The sequence below is a fragment of the Ciconia boyciana genome, chromosome 3, assembly GCF_034638445.1.
Source record: "Ciconia boyciana chromosome 3, ASM3463844v1, whole genome shotgun sequence".
NCBI lineage: Eukaryota > Metazoa > Chordata > Aves > Ciconiiformes > Ciconiidae > Ciconia > Ciconia boyciana.
Window position 1 is genome coordinate 122,838,755 of NC_132936.1, and position 17,904 is coordinate 122,856,658.

The following is a 17,904-nucleotide window of genomic DNA, read 5'->3' on the forward strand; positions in this document are numbered from 1 at the left end:
TGTCGTGAGTGCAGCGTGTGGGTATAGTATCACAAACTACTCTGAAGAGATGTTCCCATGCTTGGGGCACAGCCCTGGGGTTTGGGAGCTGTGAGTTCAAATTCCCTCTCTGTTGCAGGGTCCCTGCAGGACCTTCAGTGAGTGCCTCACTCCCTCCGGGAAGTGCACATGTAACAGAACCACAGGGTGAAGAAATCACGCATGAAAATTGATGAGATTCTCATGTGCTGCGGTATCAAGGGCTGTTCAGCAAAATCCATCTGTTCTGAACGTACTGCAGTACTTGTACTGAGGTAGCGCAGCTGGGAGGATCTGGCACAGGAGCCTAACTCCAATGGCTTGACTTCAATTCCCTTCACAGACTGCTTTGGTGTGCCTTACTGTTAGGACGCCGGTGGCATAGCTCCGATGCACCGGCTGAGGGCAGTGCAAATCAAATAATGTGAAGAAGACGCATAAGGCTCATCCTTTCCCTGAAAATGTACTGATGGAGTAAATGGGACCAAATAAAACACATTTTATGCCTTGCTCCCAGTTGCGGTGTACTCATCGAATTCCTATGGGCAAGACACAGATTCTTTATTGTTAATTAACAAATGCCTCCCCTCGCTTCCAAAATGTTTTGATTTGGTTGCACCAGAAATTAAACCATTAAGGAATATCAAGCTTATCTTTCTCTTTAGTAACTCCTCCTGTGGGTCTGGCTGTCTGTGCATCTTGAGAAGACTCTGGAAAAGAAGGTTTAACTTATACTGCAGTCACCTATCCACACCTATAAGACTGACAACTCTCCCCAAAGATTTTATTCCACAAACCTTTCAGCTTTCTTCAGCAGTGGCGATTTTCTTTTGGCACCACAAAAATCTAACCACTGTGCAGCATTTCCAAACTCTCCAGAGAATGGTAATTCAGTCTCAGTTCCTCCTGTCAATTTAGGGTCTAATCCAAAGCCCACTGAGTCAATAAAGAAACTCTTCTTTGTTCCAGCAGGCCTTGAATCATGCCCAGTGGGCCCCTTCTGAACATGGAGAGCACATATGATTTAAATAATGAGTGTGCTTTTCACAACCAAAGGATGACTACCCAGGCTGCGTTTCCTTCCAGATGCTGATGTTGAAATGTCAGGCTTTTATTCATGAACACATTTCTTCCTGAACATTTCATTGAAGAAAATAACACGATTGCTCAACAGGCTCAAGGGATGGCTCAGGGAACCTCAACACATTGCGAAGAGCCAGTTGAGCTCTCACAGGATTTGCAGTGACAGTCTTTGGATGGGAAGCTCTCAATTGATTTAACCAGACTGGCAAAATAACACTTCGCACAGTCCACAAAATGAGGGACATGGGCAGATTTCAGCCAACTTGCACTGCTGAGATACCAGGTAGATGATAGCTTGTTCTTGCTAGAAGTGTCCAGGGAGGAAAGTATGCAACACATTATTCATTTATTTAAAAATATTTAACAAGAAAACTCCCAAGGAGATCAGATCTCATTTTCAAGTTTTGCATCAGACAGCAAAACCAGGACAAATAATACACAGGATTGCAAACACAGAATAAAAATGAGTAAGTGTTTTAGAAAGTATGACTACATCTGCATTGCCTTTCACCTAGCAGCATGGTCCTATGCTCAGACCCAGCTTTCTTTTCCCATTACACTGCTGGGACACAAAGTCAGAGCAAGCCCTGGCCAGACTGAGGAGATGTCTGTGCTGTGGACGCCTTCATGCTCACCCTCCCACAGTGGTGGCAGAATCAGCCCCCATGCCATCACTCCTGACCCTTCCCAGGAGGGCACAGACACTGTGTATCATAAATGCATGTTGGCTGGCATACGCAGCCGTGCTGCAGGTCCAGTCCAGTATGTACGTGGGAGCTTGTCCAAGAGACAACTAGCTGTAATGGCATAATTATTACTTGCATTTAGATAGGACTACAAACCCAGGTCAGGACAGGACCTCTCCACGCTAAGTGGCATAAAAATACAGTGAAAATAGAGAGCCCTGCTCCGAGGGCTTGCCCTCCAAGTACGAGACAAGCGCCTGCCCAAGGACAAGAGGCAGACAGAAGAATATCAAGAAATAAAAAGATGTTGCTCTCTACCACAATAGGTAAGTTATAACGCAGATACTGTCAACTGCTCATAGGCAGAAGGGCACAGGAAACTCCTCAGTGGAGTAATGGGGCAGTTTCAAGGATGTTTTCAAGGAGCTGCCCCTAGTGCGTGGGGCAGCGTGGGGAAGGCATAAAAATGCTCATCGGGCAACTAACAAGTAGACAAAGGAGGCTGGATCCCAACTGATGGGTAGAGGGGTTCAACACAGTAATACTGAATGGAAGACGATTAGGAGAGGAGAGCTGGGAATGACAAGCCAAATCCCTGTTACCAAGGGTTGAGGAAGCAGAGTGCTAAATATTATCCATTCTCACCATGCCTCAGAAGCATCACAGATATTGAGAGCCTAATAAAATAAAAGGTTGTACATCGCTTGAAATTCAGAGGAATTTGGTAATCCGCTTTCTCAGACCCCTTTAAAATAACAGCCAGAATGGACTATAAACGTGGTACTTGCTGGTGCAGCTTGTCAGCTCTATAACGTTTAGGCAGCCACCAACACCTTGAGGGGGGAAATCACCTTTTGTTTTTTCCACAGGCTGTACATCAGCACTTGCTGATTTTTAAAAAGGAAAAAATGAACTTTATTCAGTTTGCTAAAACACTTTACTTTGTAACAGTGGGCCATGGCCTCCGCTGGCATGCAGCAGCAATGTACCAATGCAGTTACATACACTGAGCCTAAAAGGTTTTATCCAGTTTTCTATTTAGTCATCATGAAATGATGGAGTCAATTCTACCCTCTCTCTCTGTCTTCCTGCGACTCTTTCCTTGCAGCACCCACTACTCTGACAAAAATGTCACCGTATCAGTAGGAAATCAACAATTTGCTTGAAAATTTAAATCCTGTTCAATTAGCAAGTTTTTGCTACTTTCAGTATAGGCCTACTTTCAGTACAATGTGTGTACCTGCAGAACTGCCACTGTTCCTTTTTGCAGTGTAATCTAACTGCTTTGAAAATCTTACTTACTTCTGTTTGTTGTGCTAAAACAGCCAGGTCTAAGATACTTGTTTACCAAAATGACAATCTATTTTACAAGTGTTCTCTCAGAAATTCTTTTTCTGCTTTGCCAGCCTTGCTGTACCTTTAGGGAAAGCTTTTTCCTCTGACAGATATTCTACCCTACTGAAGTTACTTTTTACATCAGTTTCACGAACATCTTGCAAGCCATTCTGCAAAGCTTGTTTCAAAACTGTTTTTTAATTATTGCTACTATATCATCACCACTTAGCTTTTTATAAAACATGGTATGTTTTATAAACATATCAAAAGAGTGGTTTATTTGGGTTTAAATCTGACCTCAAACAGTGTAAGACACAGTGAAGCTCACTAGCAACTGAAGTACGAATCTCCGTATTTTTTGCACTGCTATGAAAAAACTCATTTAAAATCTCAAGAAGGCTAAATCAGCACAACTTTCTCCGGAGATCAGCAGTAATTCTGACAGGAGCTATACAACAGAATAGAGTTATTTGAATAATATGCCCAACTTCCTAAATATAAAGAGTATATTAAGGTTGGAGTATTGAAACACTTCATGTAAAGAAATGTTAAGAATTAGGCTTCCTTTAGTGAGTCTTCAATGCTCCAGAAAGAAATTGGTACTGGGTACAGAGGAACATAATGCTTGCAGTGCTCCAGCATCACATGCTGCCGATATTGAGATGCACATAAGGAACGAGGAAGTGAAATGAAGGGCGTCATGGTGACTGTTGAGCACTGCCCCATGGAACCATGCTCTTCACTGGGTCTTGCCACAGCGGTCTTATAAAATGGTGAACAATTATTTTTTTTTACATGTTCACAGACAGAAATCTGGCATCTGATTTACAGAAATGCTGCGTGCTCATGGCTGTAAGCTCTAGCTGAAATCTCTGGAGCTGTGCTCTGAATACTTAAAAATTCAAAGTATTATTGAAAAATCAGATCCTGGATGTTCCTTGTCAGTCCCCCCTAAACTGTTCTTAAGCTCTCTCAGACTCGGCTGTCCCTAGATAAAATTGGCTTAATACTATTTCACTTCCCACAGGTATTGTTCAGATAAATTCACTGCTGTTTGTCAAGCGCTCATATGCAGCCTGGATACCCCCACAGAAACTCACTGCAAGATGAGGATGCTACATCTAGGATCAAGTATTGAATGACAGAGAGAGAAAAAATATTGACTAACTGCATTCTCCAAAAGAGTCATAGGTCCTAAAGGAGAAACAATGGCTGACAGAAGGATTACAAGTAATATATTTTGGCAGTCACAGAAGAACCAAGTGACCACATCAATTTTGCAGTCTCAGTTCTAGCATTTTCTAATTTGTAAGTGTTCATCTTCACAATCTACAGTTAACAGAGGTTGTTAAATAGGTAATACAGACATGATATTCACAGTTGATTTGTAAAATTACACACCCTGTTATGGGACTGACCACCCTGCCTTGCATTATCATCAACATCTAGATTCACAGCCCAGGTCTTTTCCTATAAAAGCTCATAGAAAGGCTCCTGAAAGACAAAGCTGGTAACAGCTATGCAGATTAGGCATTCCGAAAGCAAGAAGCATATATTTTGCCACTGGGTTTTCACTATGTGCTGGTACGTACAGTTAGGAACCCAGGGTTGATTTCAAGTGTTGGAAAGGAGTCAGTTGGCATACACACACTTATTTTTCTGTTGCTTGGGATTTGTCTAAAGCAAATCAAGAAAATAGTATTAAATCATTCCTGACACCAGGATGAATCTTCCTTTGAAATCCAAGCCTTGCTCCAAAGCATGCCCTTTTCAAAGTTTCTTAACACAATAGTTGAAAACTCTTTCTTTGCTTCTAATAGGGTAAACAATGTTATCCACAAATACAGCAGGTTTTTTTTTTTTTTAATTCCGCTTGAGGCAAACTGCCAGCATGAAAATTTTCAGCTCAATTAGTCGGAGTTTAGAAAAAATTAGAAACAATGGAAAAAAAGTTTTTTAATGGCAAATGGTAATGAAAGCAGTAGAGCTTTCAATTTGCTCTATAAGTATTCTACTACTGGGGCACAAATGTCTACGCTTTTAGCAATCCAAAATTTCAGCCTGAATAGGAAGAAGAAATTCTAGTGCAGGGAACAGACACCGGCCTGGGAATCAGGATATACAGGTTTTGTTGTTTGTCCTGCTGCTAACCTGCTCCTGTGGTTTAGAGCAAATCCTTACTTTATCTTTTTCTCTGCACTTCTCTTTGTCTTTTCTAGTTAGGTTTTAAGCTCTTCAGGACAAATCTTCAGGACATCCCTTACTAATTTTTGCATACCAACACTCACAATGGTCCCCTGAAGATCCCATAGGCATTACCAGAATATATGCGTTAAATTATAGTAACTTTTCTATTTCATTTCTGATTTTAAAAATTCTGCTAATAATGAACAAGTTAAACGTAATACACTGCTTTCCACAGGCGACATTCCCTACAATTCCTGATGGTAACAAATGTTTGTTTGCAGTATTATTTTTGCCTGTTTCCATCTCTGGAACAAAAGAACATCTTAGAGCACTTTGCATAGAGGTCTGTGACACGTTCCCAACTAATGCAAGACAACAGCAGGTTGAGCCTTGCCTGCCTGAGGAACAGATATCTCATTCACAGTTACCCTAAATCTTAAGACACTGCAGAACCACTGCAGTTCTCCTGTGCAATGGGTTAAGTCTGAAAGGGCACCAAATGGTAGGCACATCTCAGAGGCAACAGGAAAAAGAAAATATTTATATTTGATACTGGGCTTGGGCACATAGAAAAAGCACCCAAGGGTGGAAGAGTTGGCAGCTCGCTCTACTTCCTAAGCAGTGCAGATAAATGTTAGTACACATCACTGGGCTTTAGGTCACTCCAGAAGTGATTCCTCAGCCACGAGCCTTCACAGACTCCTAGATCAATGACACTTAGCGTTGTTTCCTACTGAGTAAGGCCTTGCTAGAGCAATGTAAATGGATTGAATTATAGCTGTAATTAAGCATTTTGTGGTTTAGGGAGAAATGTACTTGTAGATTCAATTCATACCTGCTCCAGGGGAGGAAGGTTCAAACATACTAGACGTATCACTGCATGTGTTGGAAGCTTGCTCCGAGAGCTTCTTTTTCGCACTTCCATCTGCAGACTTATGCGATTTCTTTTTATTCTTCACCAGAATTTTGTACATTAAATCCATAGGGCTTGGAAGAGGAACCCCAGGTTCAAGCTTGCAGAAAAAGGAAGAGAAATTTGTTACAACAACAAAAGAAACGAGCTTACGGCAATTTCTTAGGGCCCACATGGTGCAAGATAATTTTGTAACCTCTGTAAACCCAGTTAAAATGAAATGTATTTTGCACAAGAGGTAACCTCAACATTAAATGAAACAGGGCTACTGAGGACACTTAAGAAGAAAAGAAAAATGCTTTACGAAGTATCTACAATAATAACCAAAAAAAGTATTAGTTCAAATATGAAAGCCTACAAAATGGCAGCTAGGAGAATCAATTGCATTTATAAGACTACAATTCACTGTATCAGAACAATCTCAACATCAGAAATTGTATGCTTAAGTCACCAACAGCTCATGTTGTTTAACCCACTCTTTTAGGCTCTGTTTGGAAAGGCCGTATATGAAGAAAGACACAGGACTGAAACACTTAAAAATTCAGACAGATATCTGTGATCTGATAAATACCAAACCATATTACCGGGTATTTTTCCAATGGATCCATAAGCAATGCATCTCCAAATATTAATCTGCAGTACTCTGCCATTTTTGCCTGTTGTTTAGGGCTAAAGGGAAGAAAAGAAAGAAAGAAATGAGTCCTACTAATGCTACAGAGTGAAAGCAGCAGTAATGGAATATCTAATATCCCTAAACTAGATGTAATTTCCTGATCCAATTGCAGTGAATTTTTCAGAGAGACCTAGATATATCATGCAATTATTCTGATTCCTCTGATAGAGCTTATCAAAAGGATCATACATGAAGTAAAGGCACTAGTCAAGTGAATAACAGTAAAACTGAACTTTTAACACTGAGGTATATTTTCCCATGCGCTTAGTAGAAAATCAAAAGATGAGGCTGTCAGTTGTTACCTTTAGGGAAATAAACATTACATTAATTTGCCTCTTTCAGGCAACATTTTTATTCAAAGTTTAAATACTTTCTTCCTTATGTTACTTTATACACATGCCTGGCATTCTTCTCACACACCCATCCCCCAACCCCATTTGGATTTCGTTCTCTTTTTGTCATACCTGATCTAAGGCATAAAACTCAAACCAGCTACCCAGAAAGCAGTCTCCTGTGCAGGTGTCCCTGCTAAATTTCCCAAGCCAAGGGTACCTATCACCTCACTCCGCATGTTTATAAGGCACAGCCATACAGAAGAAGGGGCAGGAGACTACTTAGGTCTCAAAACCAGCAAAGCTGCATCAGTTCTAGGCACAGGCAGAGAAGCAGCTAGTGTTACTGCAGATTTGCTGCTAAAATGCAGCCCACTTTCCCACTCTATTTGTAAGCCCGTGTGAGGTGGGTGCTGTGCCTGTGCAGCGTGACAGCTTGTCCAGCCACAGCCCTGCCCGGAGCTGCAGCTGCACCTCTGCACTGGGCTCCACGTCGAAGCGCTGACCTACCCGCAGAGCTCCTGGGCTGGGTTTGCACCAAAAGCTTGCACTGCTCTTGCCAGCTCACTCAGAAGTATTTCCCCTGACATATCCTCACTGTCAGAAGTCATAGTGTAGATGTAATTGTGCTACTGCTAAGATGTATTATGTCAATTTGGAGAATTGCTGTAGTAAGTGCTGGTATAACTGCATTTTATATGCATATAATTACATACTGCATGCATGTTATGTGTATATAAATGGGACCGACATATCAGGACAGCCTTCTTAGTGGGGATCTGGATGTAATAACAAGCTGCTAGGTGGAGCTGCTCAATGATCATTTTAGCTTGTTTGGCTATGTGGTCAGATTCCTTTTTAAAAAAATTTCAATTTTATTTAAAATCAGAGAGAGTGTCAAATTTTACCATAGTAATTTACTTCAGTGGTTTTCATGACATCCTCTACAAGTAAACTGAACCTCAGTAAACTCTACTTATAATCGGTTTTCCCTAAGTGCAACTGAAGAATGAAATAATTCCTGCATATCAGTGACGGGAGTTTCAGGACTGAAGATAGGTTATAATACTCAGAAATATTACTCAAATCGTCTTAAAATGCAGCTCAGTGCTACAGTCACTCTCTAATTTTAGACGACAGTGTATTTTTGTTATATGTGCCTGTCTAAAATGTGTAACATCTGAGCTTAGGTATCATTAAAAGTTTCCTTTTTTGATACCCTGTTGAGAAGACTCGATTAAAGGACAGGTTTATATTGCTTAATATAACTTCCTCAACTACTGTTAATTATGATCTGCATCTCATAGAAGATACACAAATGGTATAAACAGTTATGTTACCATGGAGCTATTTTTCATGACAAAATAGAGCTGGGTATATAGGAAAAAAGGAGTGCTCATTTTTCTCTTGCAAACTAAGAGTACAGCCACCGCTGTGTCTAGTTTGTCATTAGCTACCAACTGAGCACCTGGCACTGGAGCTCTTCCTGGGGTCAGCAGGGCCAAACCAGAGCTGAGATAAAGGCTGGGTGGCATTTGAATCAGAAAATGTAATTTCCCCAAGATCAGCATTCTGGATGTCCCTTGAAGCAGATACGGGGTGAACCAGTCATTAGCTCAGTCATTGACAAAACATATTGCAAGAAGGCTTTAAATTATTCCACAAAGCTACGCAAGTGCTGCATGCAGTTTAAATCACTACAGCATTTTATTAATGCTTTCTTTTGCGTGCAGCCAATTCCGCAAAGAAGCTAAAAGCCACTTTTAGCTGAGGATGGAAAATTAAGATGAAGACAAGCAAGGCAGTGGAACTAAGAACCCACAAGGGAGAAAGTGATGGGAAGAACAGATCAGGCTACAACAGCGCGTTAGCTATTTCTAACCGCCAGCTACCAAGGAAAATAAAGGCACCGCACTCTAGCAAGCAAACGGACTGGGTATTTGCTATAGGTCTAGGGGTCATTATAGTGAATTTTATTTCCGTCTTCTCCATTACTGTGTATTTTGAATAGACCCATGCTCTTAGGGCCCAGAAAGCTCAAAGGACATCTCCTTGAATCGAAAGAGCACATTTATTGAAATCGTAGTAATTAGATGTGACATCAGCATTTTTAAATGGGCACATCAACTCCAAAAAGAACTCTTGATAGGAAGCCGAAAAAAAATATGCAAGAGTTAAATCTAATAACTTTCAAACTATCACTACAGCTAGAACATATTCTTCTGATCTTCTGTGTTTAATTACATGTTTACCTCAAAGAAAGCACAGTGAGAACTTCCATTTTTGCAAGAGAGAAAAATGTAATGCAACATTATTTTGGTTTAGCGAATAAATTCCAATGTCACTGCATCCCAGAGGCAGAATGAAGGAAAAGGAAATTATGGGAAAAACTAACGGGTTTTAATACTATTAAAAAATCTTGCAGTAGTAGACAAGGCCAAAGTCAGAAAATCTTGACATTACAAAATTACTTGTCTTTGTCAACTGGACTATATGCACAGATATTTTTAAAAGCTCCTAAGAAGGAATAAGAAATATTTAGGAGTACCAGCATTTAATGGAGTAGTATTTTTTGTGTGTTCCCTCTCTCTCTCTAATATATAGATATATACTGTTTCAAGAGGTAGATCATTAGTAATAGTATAGCTTATGTATTACTATTATAGTATTTTAGAAGTTGGAATATCAGTTTCTTTTTATTTTCCCTTCTTTCAAAATTATGAACCAGAGCAAGGGATTAAAATACCAACTTTTCTACATCAACATATTTCCCCGTTTGTGCTAAGGAACAAAAAAGCAGGTATTTCCTGGTCCACATCTACTGTTATTGGAAATTCTCTCAGCATTCATGTATTGTAATGAAAATTGATTGCCTCAAAAGAGCTGACTTTATCTGCTTTATGATTTTCACTGTGCAGACATGGACAGGTAGCACGTAGACTAATTATATTTGCCCCCAAAATGTGCCAGGGCAAGGGAAGATAAAGTGGGAACACGATACCTGGAGATATGGAAATATAAAGAATATTAAGAAATGTTTTCATTACCATTACTGTATTGCTTGTACTTTGTTTTACTGTGTTTGTATTATGCCTCTTAGGAAGGTCAATCACAGAGGCTCTTTGGCACTACTGCATGACTACTGCTCTTAACATTATATTATTATCACTTCTGCAGAGATACTTCTTCTGCAGAAGACAAAGACACAGATGCTTCCCAGAAGAGTCTAAAATAATTTAAAGTGTGGGAAGAAAAAGCAATAAAAATCCTGTTAATATTTGAAATAACAATTCCAGCAAGAAACCAGCAATATAAATAACTGTAATTAAATTTAATCTTGGAAGCAATCTTACATGGATACTGCTCAAGGATCACTTAACCTTTTTGCTATGTCATCAGTGCATTTCTAATTATAGAGTGTCTGCTTTCAGATTTGCAGATTGCTTATCTTCATGCAAGCCCAATTTCAAACGTCAAGGTCTTCTTGAGGTCTTTTCAACATTTTCAGGGCACTTTTCTATTTTTTGATAGAACCACATCTTTTCTTAGTACTGTCTTCTTCCGTGTGCATGTTTTGACTTCAATATAAATGATGACATACATAATATTTTATACATTCTAAAAGTTATATGCTTGCCTTTTTTTCTAAACTTTTTATTGTATAAAAACAGGCAAGAATGAATATAGTACATAGTGGAGTTATAGTGAAGCAAAGGAAAATTCTTCATATGCTATAAAGATATTAGAGAGGAGTCCTTTTAGTAAAAACATTGAAAGAAAGCAAAATGAGATGATTAACACTATGTGCTAACAAGTGATGTGTTCCCTAGGTGGACAAAAAGTGTTAAAAATATTCTCAGAACACAGACCAGAAGGAAGAAAAATTGCATTTTAAGCCAAGTGGTGATTAACACTGTCATATCTATGGTGGTGATGTCAAACTTATTTACCTCCGATAATCGCAGTCTGTTTAAAAGCCATGAATACAGAACACAGGCTAAAACCGTATTTCTGTTTAAGCCAATGCCAAAATTTCTACTGATTTGTACGGGACCAGCATTTCACACATGAATACTGACTCTTGTGACTTGAAAATCAGAAGAAAACTTTGGTCACCCCAAAATAGGAATTGATGTAATAGGATTTGTTTGACAGCAATTCTGTAAAAACACTTAGCATTTTTTGTTAATACTTAGGGCAAAGTCCATCTTTAGCATCTAGGAGAAAAACAACATTCCAAGTAAATGAAAAGACAAAAGGAGCATTCCATGAAATTAGGTGAAGGTTTCTGAGTGGCATGACTAATTGCAGATTTCTCTAGCAACTAGTGAAGAAATGAAGGGATAATTGTAGCAGTTGGTAAAATAACTAGAAATTATTTTCAGCCAAAGCAAAATTAGAAATCATACACATTAAGTCTGATGATTTACTGCAGCAGAAAATAATAAATAGCAATAAAGCCTCAGAAAGAGAAAATACTCGATACTGTTTTTGCAGACTTGCTTTGCTAAAACCCTATAGCAATGCAGGGAAAAGGACATCAAATAATACACTTAGGGATAATTCATTATTCCATGACTGGAGTTTTCTGGAGAGAAAGGTCTAATGGTTTCTGTGGGGCAAATTGTAAAGATCAGAGTAATGCAGCAGTAAGTCTGTTCCCTTTTTGACACATTCCTGCGGTATCACACCACCTTTAATTTTGACAGTGTTTCATCTTATAGTTTTAAAGCCACTTTTGTACATAACTTACATCTGACAGGAGTTTATTTGATACTTTTTTTTACTTCTTTACTTTCCTAAAATAGAACAGACCACCCTGGAACAGTTGAAGATTTAAGTCTTAATGACTTTAAAGGAAGCAAAATGTAATCCTTCTGGTTAAAATAAATTGGATGTTGCTTTTTCTCTGTCTTATAGTAACACAGTGAATGTATATTTTAACAAATACAGAAGAATGAATACAAAATATAATACATAGAAGAATGATGGCTGAGATCTCTTCTAAAGACCAGAGGCTGCATTTGGAAGCACTGAGAGAAGCACTGTGAGTTAAAACCTACAGCAGTAGGTGAGCACAACCAAGTCCAAAGTGATATAACTTACACCAAAAAGAAAGGAGTGAGGGGACCAATTAGAGAAAGAAATTAAATACAGTATCTGTGTGATCTTTCAGAGGAAGACAGAACTAACTAAGCAGGATTTAACAGGTAGCTGTTTGAATCATAACCATGTGGCCTTTAATTGTGTGCAGAGCAAGTACATATTTGCCCACAAAATGTAGTGTAAACTTATACTGTAACGTATGCAGGTAGCGTAGGTCAGCTCTCAGATTTTAAATTTTTCTACCTACATCATTTTTGATCAGTATTGTCACATCTGTTCTTAAAAACATTCTTACATAGCTTCTTCTACCAGTTCCTTCCCTTATGACGAGAATGTTCTTCCTAAAACAATGGAAAAGCAGTTAGCCCTCACCCTTTTCCTCTTCAAGAAGCAAAAGTGCCAACATCTTTTCTGATTCATATTAAAACATTCATAGCTGCCCCAAAGATTAATTTTGTATTTCACAGTAAAAAAAAAAAAAAAAAAGTTTCTCAGTCCAAACTGGCCCAAGAAGTGTTGAAAATGTTTTCACAGCAGAGAACAAAAGAAGAAAAAAAGGGGAAAAGGCAACTGAAGTTAAGGCACATGTTATGTGTCAACATCACCCCACTTTGAGCCATGTGGTCTCTATATTCAAAACCAAAGTTAATGTCAAACTTAAAGAAAAATCAGAACTAAAACAATAGTAATAAAAATGATAAAAAAATAGATCACTGGGACAAGTTTAGAAGCGTTCTCACTTATTTTTTCTTTTCTTACACAGAAAAATTGCCATTTCTTTGTAACAAAAAAAAAAAAAGAAAAAGAAAAAAGCTTAGGCAAACTGGTATTTTTTGGCAGAAACGGAACAGTTCCTGGCCATCCATACCACCTATTTTGCAATCCTAGCTAGTCTATGGTTCTGACCTCTACTTCTAACACATGAGAAACAGACCAAATTCTGTACACAGGGTATGTTTATAGTGCAGAATAGGGTCATAAGCAGGTGAAATATTGCTTCTTTTTCTTTCATGAAGTACCGCTACATTCCAGCAGCACATACCGAGACTGTAAAGTTAACACACTTTGTCTCACAATTATTCGAACTTTCTTTTTCATACAAAAGGTTCTAATTCAGGAAGGTTTTTAAGAACATGCCCAATTAATTCTGACCATCTTGGTGACTTAGGCTGATACAAGTTTTTCTGGGGTAAGAGCTGTTGATCATACCATATAATAAAACTGCCACAAGTGCATACATAATTCTGTGCTTTGACCTTATAAAAAATATAACACCATAAGGAAAACATGGTAATTACTTACGAATCCACATGATTTTCAAAGGAAAGGAGGATTGGAAAGGGCGATGTCTTAAATGCACATTCAGCAATAGCTTCTATTACTTCCTAAAGAATCAAAATGCATACAGTTACAAATTTATGTCTCTAAAGAAACAGCGTTTTGGTCTTTGAAGACAGAAAAGACCCAAAGAGGTCTGAAATCATACCTAAACTGCCTGAAATCAGACCTTCCGTTCTAAACATCCCAGAAAGCTCTGGATGTGCTTTTGCAGGAACCAAATTTTTCAACCTGAATTGTAATCAAATCTCCAAAACTTGATGAGCTTGATGAGCCTCAAGCACTGCATTTCTCAAGAAATGACTTATGTCTGCCTAAATCAATAGTTTAAATGTAAAACTTTGTCTGTGTGTTGTTGTTCCGTGCCTGAAGCTATGACTTTCATGAACTATTTTGCATAATAATAAGCATGCTCTGACAAATGCATATCTTCTGAGCATCATCAGCACAAGGACCTATCTGTAAAATCCTTAGTTACTCTGACTCACAAGTTTTAGTTCCCTCTTTTTTGATGAGAGAAATGCCTTTAAGGCAAAAGAAAGAAAAAAATAATAAACCCCCCACATTACTCAGTTAAAACAGTTGGCTGCGTAGTAATCATCAAACAGAGGGCTCGAAACTGAAACTTCTGTAGAAGTTTCCTTTCAGCTCTGATGGAAAATGGCAACTATAAATCTAGTAAAGGAATCATTTGATAACACTAATTTTAGTGGGGTGCACAATACAGTAATGCACTCACTATTACAAATTATTCAATGTTTCCCTATTGGAACACAAATCTTTTTTCAGAAGAGCTTATAAAACACTGAAGACTTTCCATATGCATTGCTGTCAAACTCTGGAGTTTGTAAGAACCCATAAGCCTGTTCCCTCCCAAATCATAAGGATGACTAAAACCTGAAAGATTTGTTTATTTTAAACAAGCCTCCTCTGGGGATTCCTTTTGTTAATTTTCTGTACTTTTAAAGGCTCAATTGAGAAGCATAACAGTAAGAAATCCACTTCTAAAATGAAAGCTGAGCTTCTGGTACATTCTTCTGATGCTGGGTTGCAGAATCCAGGGCTGGAAGGAAAGCACAAGCCATCTCAAGATTTGCTGAGATGAGCTAGGATACAAACAAAATTTACAGTCTTCATGTAAGTAGAAAAAAACACAGCTCATGCATAAATTGTTGTAGTATCTCTTATAAGATGAGAAACTAGCTCTCTCAGCACACACAGGTGGTGAATGACTATATTTAATAAACTGCACTCACCAAACATTTAAATGCTTCACATATCGCTAACCATTCATGTGCTTCAACTAAGGCCACTTCGAGTCTTTAAAGAAAGCCAAAAGGCAAAGCATTTATTGGAAGAATAGTAAATGGTGCAGAAGGCTGGGTGAAGGCAGGTAGGAAGCTGCAGTTTCACAGCAGCGGTGCACAATGGAGTGATTCCCGCTGCACACTTTCTTTCCAGCTCCAGTAAATCACTAAGATCTTAACGCTGTTCAGAACTGGTGGGACTTTCAAAAGCATCTAAGGCAATTCTGCCATTACAAGGGAACAGCAGTGCTGAGAATTGGGTTACAAATATTGAGTCTTCCCATCTTGATGCTCTCCACCCAGATCATTAGCACTGGCTTCGTCTCCACCCACCTGCACCCTCCCCTTGCTTATGGAGCATCATGGAGGGCTTAAGAACACTTGAGGCTGGATATAAGAGGTACTGCCAAAAGCAGTCCTGAGGCCTTTCTTGCTCCTATACGCTGCTCAAGCTGTGGAGTAAATCCATAAATTTATTTTCAACTGCCTTCTCAACTGCAAAAAGGGATGAATCCAGCATGCGTGGGGAAAATAACCTGAAAGAGTAAAATCAGGATTACACTGATGAAATCTGAGGATGAGAAGTTCACGCATTGGTTCAGTGGAGAAACAGGTATGCTGGTGATTCAGTCTTGCATTGCATTCAAATATAAATGCAAATTCTCTATGGTCAGAGAGGAGCAACGCGGTAAGTTCCATACTTTACTCCAGCTGCAGAATGACTCACCTGAAACAGGTCTCCAAGGTATATATAAAGTACGCACGCACAGATTCCTGGTTATGGCATGAAAAATATTGTTGGTTCCCTCTAAGACATTACCCTGGCAGCAGCTCACAATCTGCAGCTGAGAAAAACCTTACTGATTTCTGTATGTCATGAAGCAAGGTAAAAACCAATCAAACAAAAACCCCACAAAAATCCCAGCAACGTAAGGATGGGCAGTATATATTGCTTCTGTCTCTGCACTTCAGAAAGCCTATCTGAGGCAGTGACAACTGACAGACTGAACAGAAGCATTGTGTGCCGTGGTTGCGCCAAAAGCGTGAGCTGATAAATGATTCAGTATTCAAGACCCAGTGATCACTCTGAATTGATTCACACACTTCTGACACATTATTTCACTATCATTTTGCTCCTCCTCAGCCAAGCAGCACACTTTCAGTGTTGAAAAGAAACTAGCAGTCAATACATTTTTACATTCTTCTGTGTGGAGAAAAAATATTTGCCCTGAAGAGTGACAGATGAAATATCCCTGAGTAGGTTTAAAATACCTTCCAATATCTCTCCTGCAAACACAATGCCGAGGGTTAAACATCTAAATAACCAGGGATAATCCTCATTCCTGCTAATGATCCTTTCAAGAATCAGATTAACTTTGTTTTAAATTCCTGCTCATGACCAAAGGAGTTGAGAGCTATCTTCCTTAATTAAAGGACTTCCAGCGATCAAACTCTACACATATAAACATAATTGGTTTCATATAAACATGACTGGAAAGTTAATAACAAATGTGCAAGAAGGTTGTGTTTTATGTTTTCCGGTGATTAACTCAATCAGTGAAGAGTTAGAGAAAACAAATCGAAAAAAAGAAAGGAGTGTTCTGGTGCAAGTGAAATTTGGTGCTTTGTCTGTGTGTCAGTGTTTGCTTTTTTTTTTCTTAAAGGAAGGCACTAGAAGACAAAAAAACCCCAACAACTCATGCTTCAAGTGTGGGAGGCATGCTTCAAAGCTGTAGCTAGTAGAGAAGCCACACCTAACACCTGTAACGTAACCAAATTCAGTAATGAATATTTTTCCACGTCTTCTTGCACACAGGTAAACCTGGAAACGTATTTCCATGGTGAGTTCATGTCTCAGATGAATAAGAATTATTTCTTCACGCTTCAAAAACAATATCCTGAGGTATCATTATAAGCTGTGCTGACTACCAATCTTAATACTATAGGAAAACACCTCCACCCTGCTCCTCTAACACCTTGGATCAAAAACATCTTTGAGAATAACAAGAAGATAATAATTTAAGGTTATTGCTAAGGGTATAGTGTTTGCCTTTAATTATAGAAAAAGGAAATGGAAGATGAAATTCAGAAATACAAATGATATGTTTAGGGTTTGAGTGGCACAAATATCCTATCGCAGTCTCCAAAGATACTAATTTCTCTTTTTCTTCCTCCAGTGCTTCAAATCTAATCCCAGGTATCAGGGATAAGGGTAACATTGCACACACCACTATTAATTTTTTAAATAGTTAATAAAATGATGAGTGTCTGGTCCCTGTGGATGGGACCTGCCCAACTGGGCATGTGTAGCCTGCTCTCTTCTCATAGGAATTTAAAGGCTTGCAAATTGTAGAGATTTCCACAATAGCTGCTGTTTCCTACCTCAGTTCAGCACTTTTGTCTCCCACTCCCACTTACCAGGCAAAGAAGAGAAAAAGAGTATATTGACACATTGTTTGTTGCTGTTCAAATCTTTGCGGCCTTCAATCTCAGCTCTCCTCCCTGCCACATGCCATGGAGCTGTGACAGAAACCAGTCCTTCCTCCCCATGGTTCCAGACCCATCCACAGACCCGTTTTACACTGTGTAAAACCAGTTGTGGTGGCAATACCTGGTCCTTCAGCCCTGGCTGTGGTCGACCCTGTTTCTCCCGCTTCGTGAGATTTGCTGCAGGGACATCCACAGGAGTATGGACCTGGGCACTGAGCCCAGTGCCCAGATGGCACAGACTATTATACCATATAATCCCTTTTCCTCCAACTGCCACGATCACCAAGAACCTCTTCCTGTGCAAGGTCCAAATACTGCAACTCTTCTCTTCCAATGATTCTGCCCGTGCTCTGAAATCTCCTCTTAAAACAGCTTTTTGCCCTCACATTCCTCTTCCCTTCCACCTTTGCAGTAATGTATTTGTGATGCATTTTAC

General features: G+C 39.1%; 1 protein-coding gene across 8 annotated transcripts in view; it reads right to left on the reverse strand.

Moving 5' to 3' along the window:
- The window catches only part of PLCB1 (phospholipase C beta 1), a 415,215-nt gene that overhangs the window by 99,290 nt on the left and 298,021 nt on the right, over positions 1-17,904 (reverse strand). For all 8 annotated transcript variants that reach the window (XM_072857457.1, XM_072857455.1, XM_072857454.1 and 5 more), the window contains 3 exons: positions 13,636-13,718; positions 6,807-6,891; positions 6,145-6,322 (listed from right to left, as the gene is read on the reverse strand). In XM_072857457.1, the coding sequence (XP_072713558.1) occupies positions 6,145-6,322; positions 6,807-6,891; positions 13,636-13,718 (346 nt within the window). The remainder of the gene's footprint in view (positions 1-6,144; positions 6,323-6,806; positions 6,892-13,635; positions 13,719-17,904) is intronic.